We start from the raw sequence: 15,637 nt of genomic DNA, 5'->3' as shown, positions 1-15,637 counted from the left end.
TTTTTTTTGGGGGGGGGGGGGTTACCTTTTGTTGTGTTGTGCCTATATTACTAGCAAAACAGGTTCTGAAAATGTTCATAATTCTTTTTATAATTTTCATTATAAATAGGAAAGGCTAGATTTACTAGGCTCAGGCTGCCTCAGCAGAGCTCAGAGGATCTCCGCAGACACTTCCCACCCTGGGCAGCAGCCGTTCAACTTGCTGCCATCTGGGAAAAGATTCAGATCCTCAAAATGTAGGACAACTAGACCGGAAAATAGGTTTTACCTGGTGGTGCAGTGGTTAGCGCTGTCATCTGGCAGCATGAAGGTTACAGGTTTGCATGTTCTTCCTTGGTGGGGTTTTTCCTGGGTGCTCGAGTTCAATCCAGCTGTTCAAACAGATGTATTTATCCACGAGTTAGCAGTTAGGTTAGATGGAAATTTAAAATTGCCCTGAGGTGTGAGCATTAGTATTTGTCTTTGTGTGGCTCTGAGATGGACCAGTGAACGTGTCCAGGGTGTACCTTGCCACTTGTCCGATGAACAATAGAGGTCAGGATCAGAAGGGAAACCCAGACATCCCTCTCCCCAGTGATACTCTTCAGCTCCTCCTGCGGGACCCCAAGGTGTTCCCAGGTCAGAGAGCAATTCAGATTATGTGAATAACTAAATAAATTTTCCCATCAATTGCAGGAATGTCACAATTTATTAGTAGTTATGTACATACTCACTAGACAATGACCACCAGTTGAAGACACAAAATTATGAGAGAATACATATATTTTCACTTGGAATCTCCCTCCCTCCATGTCCTCTCTAACTGCATCCATATGTCTCCTCTTTGTCTTTTTCCTGGCAGCTGCATCTCTAACATCCTTCTACCAATATACCCACTGTCCCTCCTCTGCACATGTCCAAACAATCTCAGTCTGGTCTCTCTAACTTTATCTCCCAGTCCTTCAAGCTGTGCTGTACCTCTGATGACCTCATTCCTAATCCTGTCCATCCTTGTCCCTCCCAAGGACAACCTCAACATCTTCAGCTCTGCCACTTCCAGTTCTGTCTCCTGTCTTTTTGTCCGTCCCACTGTCTCCAAACCAAACAATTCTGTGACCGTTTTGAGAGAGAATTTTTATTTATTTTGCACAGGTTCAAAATTTTTGCGACATCAATGCAAATTGCGAAGGATGTTTTAAAAATATTTTGGAAACTCCCTTTCTTAGGAACCAATTCAGTGTGATTCCAAGTGAAAGTTTTGTGTATTTTCTTGCATTTCTGTGTCTCCAACTAGTTGCTGACAGTTGCAGCACAGTGAAATGCAGCCTTCAGATTCCTATCTTGCTGTTTTTATCCTTTTTTTGCTTTATGCACTTATTTCAAGGTGCTTTAATCTTTAGATCAGAATAATGACTACATACCTCCCTGAAAGATTACAAATAATTTTGTCATGTGGTCATAGACCTCCATGAGTGTTCGCAGAAAAGCTTCAAAGCACTTTTATTAAATTTTACATTCCATGTCTAAGTGAAGTGTATCATCAGACAGGCAGTTATTCTGATCATAAAAATATGAGTCTGAGAAACAAGTTGAGCTCCATTTGCCCTGATTCAGGAAGTGTTCACGAACCTGAGGAGGGGTTGGAGTCTAACAATGAGTGTTCTTGTTATTGACCTGAGAGAGAGAGAAAGGCATGTGGGGGCAGCTGATTGTCTGAGCCGAGCTTTGTGTGTGTGGGTGTGTGTGTTGCAGGTTGAAACTTCACATCAGTGTTGATTCAGTCGACACGAGACGTCAAAGGCAGACAAACTGGATCTGCTGTTTGTTCCTTCAGATGAAAATGGCTGACTCACACAGAACGACAGCGCTGGGCAGGAAGGTGAGTTTATGCAACAGAGCAGCAGTTCAGACAAAGTTAACCAGGACACACACACTAACTAACTGCTTCACTCCACAGTTTCTGTCAGATCAGTTAGACTTCTCAGGTGGCAGCTGGAGATTTCTTGTCTTTGAAAAAAGTGTAAACTTGTTTGTGAACCAACTAGTGTCACGTTGGCCAGGATATTTGAAAAAATCACTTTAAACTATCAAAATAAAAGGCTCGGTATGTTGGAAAAAACTTAAGATTTAAAGTGAAAAGGAAGGATTAAATGTACAGATGACAGCCAGTTTATGTAAGAAACCTCTGCAGTGTTTTATAGGATTAAGTACACTTAGATTAGGGGTTAAGCTGTTATGTAAAGATGACATAATTGGATTTTAAAAATGCATTTTAAACATTAGAGGACGTGTTGAAACGATTGCAGTTTTATAAAAATCTACTGCTGTTAAATGTTTAAGAAGCGTGAACATGCAAATGAAGATTTTTGAACCATTCTACAGAAAATGTGTTTTTCTTTCAGGAGCTGCAACATTTCAGAGCTTTTTCTGTCTCTGGACAGTTTAAGTGGTATTTTTCTTTCTAACAGGCTAATTTAAAATTAATTTTTTTTCCTGTGTCTTTTCAGTCACCACACCTAAATCTGTACTCTACACATACAGAAGCTTCTTGTCTTTTACCAGAATACAAACTTTTAAAACTTTTTGACATGAAGCAGAAGCTTTTATTCTGAATTCCAATCCCATCTCTTTAAACTTCCTGTTTTGGCTTGAATGCAGCACGTGCCACTCACAGGACTCGTAGTGTGACGTCACCACGTGAACTTTACCTGCACTTTATTCATTCAGCAGGAGTGTTTAAAGACGGACTCAAACATTTAAGCTAAAACACAAATTAGTTTCTTTATACACAAATCTCTATGCTGAAAGACCATATTTCATAAAATTAAAGGAGTCTTCATAGAAAAGGTCCAGTAAAGTTGTTTTTCTTTCTTTCAGAGATGGAGTTTACCCCAGAGAAGTGAAACCGATCAAAGCAAAATGAGCACTTGTCCTGAAGGAGAAGCTGAAAGGAAACTGGTAATTTAGATGCTTAATTACAAACACAACCAACACTGTGTCATGTGCACATAACAAAACCTTATAAAGTGGAAATAATAAAATTAGGGTGGAAAAAAGGCTCATTAAAGTGAGTTTCAGGTAACAATAGAAAGAAATCCAATAAATTAATACATTAACTGCTATTCACTATTGAGGGTAGGCAAATCCATCCATCCATCCATCCATGGTCAGCTCGAGGAGTTAACAGGTCCAGGAGGGAAACTCCGACATCCCTCTCCCCAGAAACACTCTCCAGCTCCTCCAGGGGGATCTCAATGTGTTCGCAGTCCAAGGAGGATACATAAACGCTCCAAGTTCTGGGGCTTCTTCGGGGTCCCCTCCCAGTGGGGCGTGCTTAAAAACCTCCAGAGGGAGGTGTCCAGGAAGCATCCTAATCAAATTCTTGCACCTCCTGAGCTGAGTCCTGATGTGGTAAAGCTGCTCCGAGCTCCCCCTAAATGTTGGAGCTCCTCACCTCATCTCTAAGGCTAATCCCGGCCACCTTACAGCGGAAGCTCATTTTAGCCACTTGTATCTAGGACAGGGGTAGGCAACCCTGGTCTTCGAGGGCCACTATCCTGCATGTTTTACTTGTATCTTTGCTCCAACACACCTGATTTGAATTAATGGGTGATTAACAGGCTTCTGAAGAACATGTAGAGGTAATTTAACCACTGAATCAGGTGTGTTGGAGCAGGCAAACAAGGAAAACGTGCAGGATAGTGGCACTTGAGGACCAGGACTGCCTACCCCTGATCTAGGATCTTGTTGTTTTAGACACGATTCCCACCTCATTACCAGAGGTGATGGTTGGAACATAGATGGACCAGGAAAACAAAAGCTTTGCCTTTGGGCTCAGCTCCTTCTTTATGACAGATCGGAGCAACCCCCTTATTATTATTGCTCTCAAAGTCCTTATCTGTTGATCCATTTCTCGCTGCCATCACTCAGGAACAAGACTCCCGAGGCTTGAACTTCTCTGCTTGAGGCAAAAACTCACCCCTAGCTTGGAGGGAACGTTCCATCATTGTACAGTCGAGAACCACCTTGGTGCCCATGAAAATCCCAAACAGGGTCTTAGACAAGAGGCAGCCCTGTTAGAGTCCAACCTGCTGTGGTTCTTGCTTTGGTTATACAGGGGCCGGATAGCCCTTAAAAGTGACCCTGCAGCCCCCCCCCCACAGAATGCCTCGGGAACGTGGTCATCAGCCAGCTCATGACATGTAAAACAAGTATCTTTGTTTTGTGTGATTGCAATATTCTTTAATCATCCGTTTGACTTTAACTTTTAAACTGTCACACCTTAATTAAACTCTACAGTTTTTTGCTGTCAGTCATGTCTTTGACCTTCTGTAAATGTTTGTGTGTGCAGGTCGTTCCTTATAGAGGTCATATCTCAGATGGTCTGAAGCCGGGGAAGAAAATTGTAGTTGTGGGGGTTGTTGACCCCCATCCTGATCGGTGAGAACTTGTTCATGAAACTTGTGCTTTGCTTTGTTTTTCCACCTTCTTTCCCTCAGTATTGATGTGTTATTAAAATATCTTATATTTCTTTTCTTTTTATGGCATCACTTTCTTTCTTCTCTGACAGATTTGCATACATTTACATACATCTGTCTGTTGAGCGTTTCCCAACATTAACTGGCCAAATGTATGATGACCAAATATTAGTCTGTTTATTTTTTTTAGGGACACTTTAAGCTTTTAAAGGCCAAACATGGGGGATGTCCAAAGATTTTGACAACTAAAGACTTTCTCCTGGGTCAGAGGTCAAGAGCTTAACATAAAAAGCATGCACAGACTTATTTGAATATCATCATTTATGAAAATGACCAGCCTCTACATGAACAAACTAGTTGAAGTATGGGAGAATTTCTGTCAAAAAGTACACAAATCTGAATGATATACATATAATCAAAAAGATTTTAACTTTTCCTAAACAAACCTTTCTTTCTGATGTACCCCAGGATCTTGGTTGTTTTATCCTGTATAGTGGCTCTAAAGCTCACTAGTCCTCTGCATCCTTCCTTTCTCTTAGTGTACAGTCTCAGGGTTGCATTGTGAGGAGCTTTCATGTCTTGATGTCAGTGGCGTTTATCTCCTTATTTGGCCAGGTTATTATACTGGGGGGTATCCGCATAGGTGCTGATTTTGTTCTTGCCGTTTAGCTGGTATTTGGTTGTGTCTAACTTCCTTGCGGCCTCATCCTGGTTGTCATTTGTCTGCGGTATACCAAGTTACTTGTAGCTGTCCTGGACATCTGCAATGTTGCTTTCAGGTAGTTCAACCCCTTCAGTTGTGATCACCTTGCCTCTCTTGGGCACCATTCGGCTGCACTATCAAGTCCAAATGACAAACCAATGTCCTTGCTGTATATACTGGTGAGGTGGATCAGTGAATCAATGTCTTGCTCACTTTTGACACAGAGATTGATGTTATCCATGTAAAGGAGGTGACTAATGACCATAGCCGCTCTTTGTAATGATCTGGCTGAGGGGATTCAGACCGATGCAGAACAGAAGTAGGGCCCAAGTGTCACCTTAGTATATGCCCCATTTGTTGTTGACTTGTAAGTAAAGTAAGTAAAAATTTATTTGTATAGCACATTTCAGCAGCAAGGCATTCAAAGTGCTTTACAACATAAAAACATCAGTAGAATTACATTACAGTCATCAAAAACATCATTACAATCATCCAAAACATCATTACAATCATCCAAAAAAAATCATAAAAATCATTGAGCAGATACACTTGATAATCATAAGGAGATGGTCAATATGTAATAAGATATTTTGTTCAGAGCAGCTTTACACCTGAATTTGTTTGTGGACTACGAATCAAAGGCAGCTCTTTCAGCCTTGATTTAAAGGAATTTAGTGTTTCGGCTGTTTTGCAGTTTTCCGGGAGTTTGTTCCAGATTGATGGTGCATAGAAACTGAAAGCTGCTTCTCCATGTTTGGTTCTGGTTCTGGGGATACAAAGTAGACCAGAACCAGAAGACCTGAGTGTTCTGGAGGGTTGATACAACAATAGTAAGTCTTTAATATATTGTGGTGCTAGACCGTTCAGTGATTTATAAACTGTCAGGGTTTTGATTTATTTAACCTGCTAAAAAAGAATCACACCAGAGAGGATTTGTTTATCTTTTGTGAAAGTTTCCGCAAGAGGAGAAGTTCTACAACAGCAACTAACAGTGTTGTCCAAGAAGTTCTGACTCTTTACTTAAACTTTCTTTTTTATTAAAGGAAGAAAAAGGGGTTGGCCTGACCTGGCCAAAACCGGTCCAGTCCATAGTTCAAACACACACATCTTAACAATAACAAATAACTGTTTGGGAGAGCCAGATGGTGTGGCGCCCGACATCTGACCTTCGTGTGGCACGTAGGCAGTTTTACACATAAGCACAAAGGCTGATAACATTAAAAACCCTAACAAAACTAATAGAAGTATTTTAAAGTCTATTCTCTGAGCCACAGGGAGCCAGTGTAGAGATTTTAAAACCGGGGTGATGTGCTCTATTTTGTGCATAACTGGTGCATAACTTAGTCAGTTTTACTGATATTGAGTTAAAAGTACAGTGGTAGTAGCTGCAAGTCAACCTAAACACACACATAAGAGCTTGTGAAATATCACAATATCATGTATAATTGCACATAATGTTATTTTCAAGGTTCGACCAAAATGGCTTTAACTTTGTAATTTCTCTAAATAAGATAGTCTTAGTTTAAAACTCTTCTATGTATAATGGTGAGCAATATGCATTATTTCAAGAAATGCTAGGCCTTTAATTAGAAAACTAAACTTGCTAAGAAAGGGTTGTCCACTGATACTCACAGAAAAAGGTAACATTCAGAGAAGCAACCAAGAGACCGAAGCTAACCTTGATGGAGCTGAGCAGCTTTTCTGTAGAGATGGGAGCATCTGTCCATTCACAAAACATGGGCTGCACAGAGCTGGACTTCATGGGAGAGTGGCAGGAAATAGAAGTTTTTCACAATGTAAACAAACACAATCATTTTTGTTTTATTAGCAGAGAAATGAGAAGCACTCAGTCGCTCATATTGCAACCTATCAAATGTGCTTTTTAAGGTTTTTGTTTGATTTATGTCTGCCATGTGTCCCTCTGTCAGGTTCTATGTTGCCCTGACATGCGGCCTGGGGACGTCTGAGCCTCCACCCAACGTGGCACTGGAGCTGTGTGTTCGATTCAAAGACAGACAAGTCCTGCGAAGGGCCTGTGTCTCCGGAACCTGGGGGGACATGGACAGAGCTGTCCCTTTCTTCCCCTTCATCAAAGACCAGCCCTTCAAGGTACAACCATCTGAAACTCTACATCTAATGAATATTACTGATGTTCAACCTGAAAAACCAATTTATAAACACAGCACATGTGTTATTGTGTGCTTCAGTTGCTGCAATGAAAGCTGATCACAGTTAAACAACAAAAAGCAAAATGATTTACCTCAAAATGAGTTTACAGTAAATACTGCAACTTAAGAGGGAATCAGTTTATTCAACATTTACTTCTCCATGTAAACTAGATATTAAAAAGATCAGGATTGAAATACTGTATAGAAAAATCTTAATAAATGTATTTTTTATTGTCATTATGCAACAGTTAACATTTTTCAAGTGATGTCCATCAGCTTAGAAGGTTTTTGTATTTAAATGTATCCTTTGTTCTGTGTCCACACAGATTGAGATTTACAGTGAGCAGAGCAGATTTCGTGTGTTTGTGGACGGGCAGCATCTGTTCAGCTTTCAGCACAAAGTGTTGCCACTCAGTGATATCGACACATTATGGATAAAAGGCACTTTATCCATCACAAAACTGGCATGAAACAAAGGACTTATTTTTTCATTACTCCACTCACAGGCCACTTTTGAAGATCCTACATCCTGAGCTCTGTGGAACAGGTTTTCATGGAGGATATCGCTCCATTCAGTTTTCCTTAATCCTGACCAGTCTCCCTCTCCGTGCTGCTGAAAAACACCCCCACAGCATGATGCCCCCATCATCATACTTCACTGTTGGGATGGTGTTGGGCAGGTGAGGAGCATGTTGCCATAAAGCCCAGATCAGTGGTGGCCTAGAGTTCAGGTTGTCCTTTTGAAACCTAGTCCCATGTCCACACAGGATGTCTGAGGCTCAGAGTGACCACCAGGTTTTTGGTCACCTCTCTCGCATGGTAAGCAGCTCTTGGAATAGTCCTGGTTGTGCCAAACCTCCTCCATGTGAGAATTATGAAGGCCACTGAGCTCTGAGGAACCTTCGGTACAACAGCCTCCTCCACATCTGCACCTTGCAACAATCCTGTCTCTGAGCTCTGCAGGCAGTCCCTCTGACCTCATGGCCTGGTTTTGGCTCTGATATACTTCTATGGAGAGGCTTGTGCCTTTTTCATACCATGTGCAATCAATTTAATTTATCACAGATGGACTCTAGTCAAGCATCTCGGCAGAGATCAAGAGAAAAATTAGCTAAATTACCTAAATTTCAAGTGTTCTTGCAAAAGGTCTGACTTATGTTGATATTTCAGTTTTTCTTCACTTTGTCATGATGGAGTTCTGAATTCAATGACTGTAGCATCAAGCTGCAACAGTAAAATTGATTTTCTATTTTAGCTAAATTTGTTTGGCATTAGTTTTATGACTAGTCAATGTGTGAACCTCATGAACACATTGCCAATTAGTTTTCAAATCTTATATTTATTTATAAGTCATAAATGTTTGGTGAAATTGTTGTTCAGTATTTTCAGTTTTTTATGAAACATCAACTGTAAATATGTAAACTACTTTATTGTATATTTTCTTTTTTTTAAATCATATTTTACATCATGTCAATCAGGAAGTGAGTGTTGGGTCTTGTGATCTATAAAAAAGATTCATCCATCCATCCATCTATTTTTTTTTTACCTGCTTTTTCCTTTCCGGGTCACACGGAGCTGGTGTCTATCTCCAGCAGTCATTGTGCCAGAAGCGGGGGGCACACCGTGGACAGGTCTCCAGTCCATTACAGGGACACAGAGACAAACGAGACAAACAACCATTCACACGCTCTCTCACACATGTTAGGTTACCAATGAACCTAACATGCATGTTTTTGGTCTGTGGGAGGAAAAAAAGGAACATTTTCAGTAAATTGTTTGTATGGTTTTCAGGGAGATTTATAAGTTTTTTGTTTAAATGTAAATTTAATGATTCTCGAAGTGTGTTCTGTTCATGGTTGTTTAAAATGTTTTTGTTTTTTTTTTTAAAAAAGAAGACACTACACAATAAACAGCTGCAAATGTATATTCAGTAAAATCTCAAATATGTCATCTCTTCATCTCTGAACCAAGCATAATAATAACAACAACAACAAACATGGCCAATACCCAAAACGTCTTGTTGACCAAGACCTGATACACCAATGGCTCCGAAAAGCTGGGTTAAAACCTGAAAAAGAAGGGTTCATAATGTCTGCACAAGGCCAAGCCTAAAAACAAAAACTACTACAGGCACAAGATCATTAAAGATGGCTCTGGACCAGCTTGCAGGTTATGCAATAAAACTCAGGAAACCATTGAATGCACTGGAACATCTGACAGGAACACAACATCAAAAACCAAACAAAATAGTAAGCCACAAACTGTAGTAAAACACAATGATGTCACCATCCTCTGGGACATGCCGATCCAAACAGATATGGAAATTGGTGACAATAGGCCAGGCATTGTAATCAAAAACAACAACAAAAATCACCTGCCAAATTGGCCAAATATAAAGACCTGGAAATAGAAATTGAGCAAATGTGAGGCCTAAAAACAAAAACCATGACTTTCAAAGGTCATCAACCAAATCCCAGGAAACAGTAAGGTGACAGAACTACAAAAGAATCACGGGGGGACAGCACATATTCTAAGAAAGGCATCTATGACCTTAGGCTCATGGTTTAAGCTTGGTCTGAGAAATAAATAATAATAACAATTATGTAAAAAAAAACACTTATCTGAAACTTTTAGCTGTTGAAAATTGTTTTATATATATTATATAGGTTTTTCAACCTATATATGCTCACATAAAAGCTTTTAAATGTTAGCTGCAGCTGCTGTTCTATCATGTTTTTATTGAAAATTTTAACTCAATTTGTCATTTATCATTAGTATGATGTAAAGATATCCCAGTAATTTTTATCTGACAGTTTAGATGCTTTTTCCTGTACATGTTTTTAGACACTTTTCAGACATCCTACTTGACACACACTGGATAAAGAAAATGGATGAACTGTTTCCCTCTGAATGAATCGTTCACCTCAGGCAGAGGTGACGACTCCACCACCAGGGGTCCCTCTCTGCTTGGTTTTTCAGGTAACACACTGATTACTGCTGTGACCCACACATGAACCCAGTGTGGCGTATTTGACTTTTAAAGTTTTGTCTGCATCTCCTATCCACACGAGACATTTAAAGAGATAGTTCACATTTTTTGAAGTGGGGCTTTGAACAATTACAGGTAGTATTTTAGGTGTTCCTAACCACAAAACCCCTCTTCAGCTCGTCTGAATTATTGCTTTCAATAAAAGTTGAATGTGCACTGCATGGAGTTGAATTACTGCATACAGTATGTATGTGTGAGCAAAAGGAAAACTGTATGAACACAAAGAAAGACTGTGATGTGTGGGGAAAAAAATAATGTCAACTGAGTCAGAAAAGTATGAGAAACTGTCACAATATTTTTCTCAAGTTGGTGTCCAACTACATTTTTTCTTTAACAACATGAGTTCAGTTATTTTAAGCTCATCTTTTTATAAGATTCCTATAAAATTTCATCCTGGTTTGTTGAACTCCAACTGTGATCGTTTTCTGCAGCAGCAGCAGGATTATGGTTTCTCAGGATTAATCCTGCAGGTCATTTTGAATTTAGACTTTACTGTCCCCAGGGGGGAAGTTAATTTTTCCTGCACAGTATTTATTTAACAAACATAGACTGACTACATGATAAAGACAATAACTGAAGATACACTGATCTGTGTCCTCATGAGGTTTTCTTCTTCAGTTTCATGTAGATGCTCTGCTATTATCACCTTCAGCCTTCTCTAATTAATAATACATCTCAGTCACAGTTCACTGGCCTGCTATACAGTCCAAATGACCTTACATTCTGTGTGTGTGTGTGTGTGTTTTAGGATGCCCTGTATTTACTCCACACTGTGCTCTGTTAGACTGGGTCTCAGATTCGTCCCTTTGAGCTGATCACACACAACAGTCTCATACCATACAAATGAAAATTAGATCAAAACAAGGGTGACACCCAAAGATGGACTGATGGGATGGGTCGCAGAAAGACAAAGACAGGTGGAGCTAAATGATTCCAAACCACTGAAAAAAGATACAAACCAATGGGAGTGGCAGGGCTGATAATAGAGGCCAAGTAACTTTGCAAATCTACAGAGGACCTGGGTGTGAACTACAGAAGCTGTGAAATCATTTAAGTTAAGACAATAAAACAAAGCCATAACAAGAAATCCTGACTTACCAAACCCATAAACCAAAATACAAAATAGAAAGGGGAACATAAAACCACCATAGTGTAACACTGTAGACAGAGAGTGACTTCACACGTCACTTGCTTTAGCTAGAGGAAGTAGCACGAATGGTTTCTGATCAATTTTGTTGCTTGGATCAACTTTAAAAAGAAAAACTATTATTGATAGCAGCACCTGTTTTGTGTTGGTGAGTGAAAAACATGTACAGAATATATTAATTTAATCACACAGAAAGTACATTTCAGAACAATAGCTATGGCTGTTTTCTCAAAGCACGTTAAGGCTAGAGCTGAGATGCCATCTTGGCCCTTTGTGATTTATGAAAGGATGAAGAGGGCATGGGGGGCTGAAGTTGTCCTGCTGCTGTTATTTCTCTGAGCAAGAAAGTTACGGAGTAGTAACATTCAATATATGAAAGGGTAAGATGGCACTGCAGCTCAGAGGTGTAATGTAGTGAGGACAGATGGACTGTGAAACCAGCTAGGAGGTGTCTGACACATTGGTTTCTTCAGGTATAAAATCTCAGATTGTTGCAGGATTTAGTTGTTTTGAGATGTTTCTGTTTGTGACTAAAAAACTTTTATGAAGGGGATGATTTCTGCATTTCTTTTCACTACAATACACCACTGCAGAAGAAGTAGAGTAGTCGCATTAGAAAAAAAATATAAAAGACTGTGCCACAGTGTAATGTTTTGGTTTATTTAGTTTTTAAACACTTATGGGTTTGCGTCAACTTTTAGATAAGTCAAAGTTACTGAAAGACTTCAAACAGAAACTGGTTACACAGCTTTCCAGGTTTTTCACATTGCAGCTTTAATTGTGACAGTGCAGCTAAGAAAACACGTCACAAAATGCCACTTGATCCTGAGTAATTATGTATTGTAAATGAACTCAGTCTGACATTGTTATGAGACTGGTTGAGACAAACCAAATATAGACAGACAGGCAGGAAACAGGTTTTGAATTCAGATAACCTTTAATAGGTTGCAACACTGCCAAAGTAACCTCCTCAGTGTCCTACAGTGGTCTGCCACAGCTAGTTGTGGTGCCTTCTGCCTCACAAACCAAGGAGGTAACACCGCCCATGCAATCACCCCACTTCAGGATTTTGACACAAAAATTCTAAAAACAAGTCATTTTCATTTTAAATCAGAGAAATGGACCACTGGAATGTTTTAAAATAGTGTTTAACTAAAAGAAAAGCATGCAAACTCATTATTTTGATATTTTATTTCAATTGCCTTTTAAATTTAACTTCAGAACAAGATACATCCATCCATTTTCTTTACCTGCTTCTCCTTTCCAAGTTGTGGTGTCTCCAGCCATTACAGTGTGAGAGTTATCAGTTAACCTAAAATGCATGTTTTTTCATCTGTACGACCAGAGTACCTGGAGTGAACCCATGTGAACACAGGGAGAACATGTAAACTCCGCCCAGGTCGGGAAGCAATCCTGCAACCTTCTTGCTGGGAGGCGATACCTCTAACCACTGTGACACCGTCCCACCATAAAACAAGATACAGTGCCTTGAAAAAGTATTTATACCCCTTGAACCTTGACCAACACAAAGTAAGGCATAACTGTGAAGCAAAAGGAAAATATTTACACAGTTTTCAAAAAATAAAAAATAAAATTCTGAAAAGTGTGGCGTGCATTTGTATTCAGCCTCCTTTACTTTGAGCCCACAAACTAAAATCCAGAGGAGCCAAGTGCCTTCAGAAATCACCTAAGTAGTAAATAAAGTCCGCCTATGTGTAATTTAATCTGCAGAACAGGAGTGGGGACAGGGCATCACCTTAGTATATGGCCCATTTGATGTTGACTTGTGCATAACTTAGTCAATTTTACTGCTATTGAGTTAAAAATACTGTGACTGCAAGTCAACCTAAACACATACATAAGATCACACGAAAGGGCTTCTATAGAGAGATGTGTGCTTGTTTCACATCATGTCCAATCAATTTAATTTATCACAGGTGGACTCTATTCAAGCATGTCAGCAGCGATCAATCATCCTGTGTTTTCTGCAGCAGCCGCAGGATTTTGGTTTCTCAGTACTAATCCTGCAGGTCATTTCAAATTTAGACTATCCGCCAGGAGGGAAATTTGTTTTTCCAGCAAAGTATTTCTTTAGACAACATAGACTGACTACATGACAAAGACAATAATGAAAGATACACATGCTCTAATACAAATAATGTCATAGAGAACCCGTTAAGGCACAGAATTAACCTTCCTGAAGCACGCAAAAGAAAGAGAGACAGAGAGAGGTAGAGAACACCTTGTAACTTCAGGTCAATTTGACCTGCAGGCCACGGGAGTGTTAAGTAAGGGGTTTGGATAATCACAGGTGGACATGTCTAAATGTCTGTGTCCACACCTGGTATCAAAATGTATGCCATTAAATGTTAAAATTCTTTAAATTTGATTGATGCAAAACACTTTCCAATGCAATACACAGAACAATTACCATAACAGCAGCAACAGGCAAAACCTGAATTCATACAGACCTGTACAGTCAGAGAAAAATGTTTATGTTTGAGTTCAGGTGAATGAAATAATGGGATTTTACAGAAACATCAGTAAAGTCCTGGTGTCCTGTTGCTACTCAGAACACTGATATAAGTCATGTAATTATATGAGTGAGTGAAATCTGATAACAGGAGGTCACTGTGGATGTTGTTTAACAGTAGCTGCGAATAAAGTTGTCAGAGCTAAAGACTTCACTGCTTCACCTATCATTCCTAAAGACCAAAGATTTGTGTTTCATTTAACTATAATCTGACTAAAGTCCTTGACTTTCAAATAATGTGTGTCCTCATGAGGTTTTCTTCTTCAGTTTCATGTAGATGCTCTGCTATTATCACCTTCAGCCTTCTCTAATTAATAATACATCTCAGTCACAGTTCACTGGCCTGCTATACAGTCCAAATGACCTTACATTCTGTGTGTGTGTGTGTGTGTGTGTGTGTGTTAGGATGCCTTGTGTTTAGCCCACACTGTGCTCTATTAAACTTGGTCTCAGAGTAGTCACATTAGAGAAATAACTATAAAAAAGGCTGTGTGGCTCAGAGTAATATTTTGGTTTATTTAGTTTTTAAACCATTATGAGTTTGAGTCAACTTTTAGATAAGTCAAAGTTATTGAGAGACTTCAAACAGAAACTGGTTACACAGCTTTTCAGGTTTTTTACATTGCAGCTTTAATTGTTACAGTGTACCTAAGACAACACGTCACCAAATTACATTTAATGCTTAGTGTGTAATTATATGTTGAAAATGAGCTCAGTCTGACATTGTTATGAGACTGGTTGAGACAAACCAAATGCAGACAGACAGGCAGGTTTCAGGTCATCTTTAATTGCTTAAATTTAACTTCAAAACAAGAGACAGCGCCTTGAAAATGTTTTTATCCCCATGAACTTTTCCACATTTTGCCACATTACAGTCACAAACTTCAAAGTATTTTACTGAAACTTTATAAGATTGACCAACGAGTAGTGCATAAAATAATCTTAAAAGTGTGGCATGCATTTGTTTTCAACCCCTTTACTCTGATGCCCCAAACTAAAATCACCCTCAGAAGTCGCCTCATTAGTAAACAGAGTCCACCTGTGTGTGATTTAATCTCAGTATAAATCCAGCTGTTCTGTGAGCCTCTGAGGTTTGTTACAGAACATTAGTGGTCAAATAACATCATGAAGAACAAGGAACACACCGGAGACAGGGAAGCTGGTCAGTGTTGATGGGAAGATAAATAGAGCTAAATACAGGACAATCCTGGATGGAAACCTGTTAGGTGTTGCAAAAGACTTGAGACCAGGTCGGAGGTCCACCTTTCAATAAGACAACGACCTGAAACATCCAGCCAGAGCTACGATGGAATGGGTCAGAATAAAACATATTCATGTGTTAGAATGGCTCAGTGAAAATCCAGACCTAAATCCAACTGAGAATCTGTGACAAGACTTGAAAACTGCTGTTCAGATGCTCTCCATTCAGTATGCTGGTGTAGATTCTCAGTCATCCAGGCCATGGTAAATTCAAAAAAAGTTAAAAAACAAAAACAACTGGACTTCTATTCTGTAGCTGAAGACGTTTCGCTTCTCATCCGAGGAGCTTTCTCAATTCAGAAATAGAGAGTGTGGAGTTG

General features: G+C 39.4%; 1 protein-coding gene across 1 annotated transcript; it reads left to right on the top strand.

Moving 5' to 3' along the window:
- The first annotated feature begins 1,635 nt into the window (after nt 1-1,635).
- Nucleotides 1,636-9,212, top strand: LOC108247103 (galectin-related protein-like). Its single transcript, XM_017434991.3, has 5 exons — nt 1,636-1,858; nt 2,857-2,937; nt 4,331-4,419; nt 7,089-7,269; nt 7,655-9,212. The coding sequence occupies exons 1-5, from the start codon at nt 1,814-1,816 to the stop codon at nt 7,796-7,798; spliced, it is 540 nt and encodes a 179-aa protein (XP_017290480.1). The 5' UTR covers nt 1,636-1,813; the 3' UTR covers nt 7,799-9,212.
- Nucleotides 9,213-15,637: the final 6,425 nt, after the last annotated feature.

The sequence above is a fragment of the Kryptolebias marmoratus genome, linkage group LG3 (genome assembly GCF_001649575.2).
Source record: "Kryptolebias marmoratus isolate JLee-2015 linkage group LG3, ASM164957v2, whole genome shotgun sequence".
NCBI lineage: Eukaryota > Metazoa > Chordata > Actinopteri > Cyprinodontiformes > Rivulidae > Kryptolebias > Kryptolebias marmoratus.
Note: the sequence above shows the minus strand (reverse complement) of the source record. Positions and strands in the feature narration are given on the sequence as shown.

Excerpts from the sequence above, each read along its gene's own strand:
- LOC108247103 (XM_017434991.3), top strand. The coding sequence starts at position 1,814 with ATGAAAATGGCTGACTCACACAGAACGACAGCGCTGGGCAGGAAG. Across the intron at positions 2,938-4,330 it reads GAGAAGCTGAAAGGAAACTG|GTCGTTCCTTATAGAGGTCA; the intron begins GTAATTTAGATG and ends TTGTGTGTGCAG. Across the intron at positions 4,420-7,088 it reads GTTGACCCCCATCCTGATCG|GTTCTATGTTGCCCTGACAT; the intron begins GTGAGAACTTGT and ends TCCCTCTGTCAG.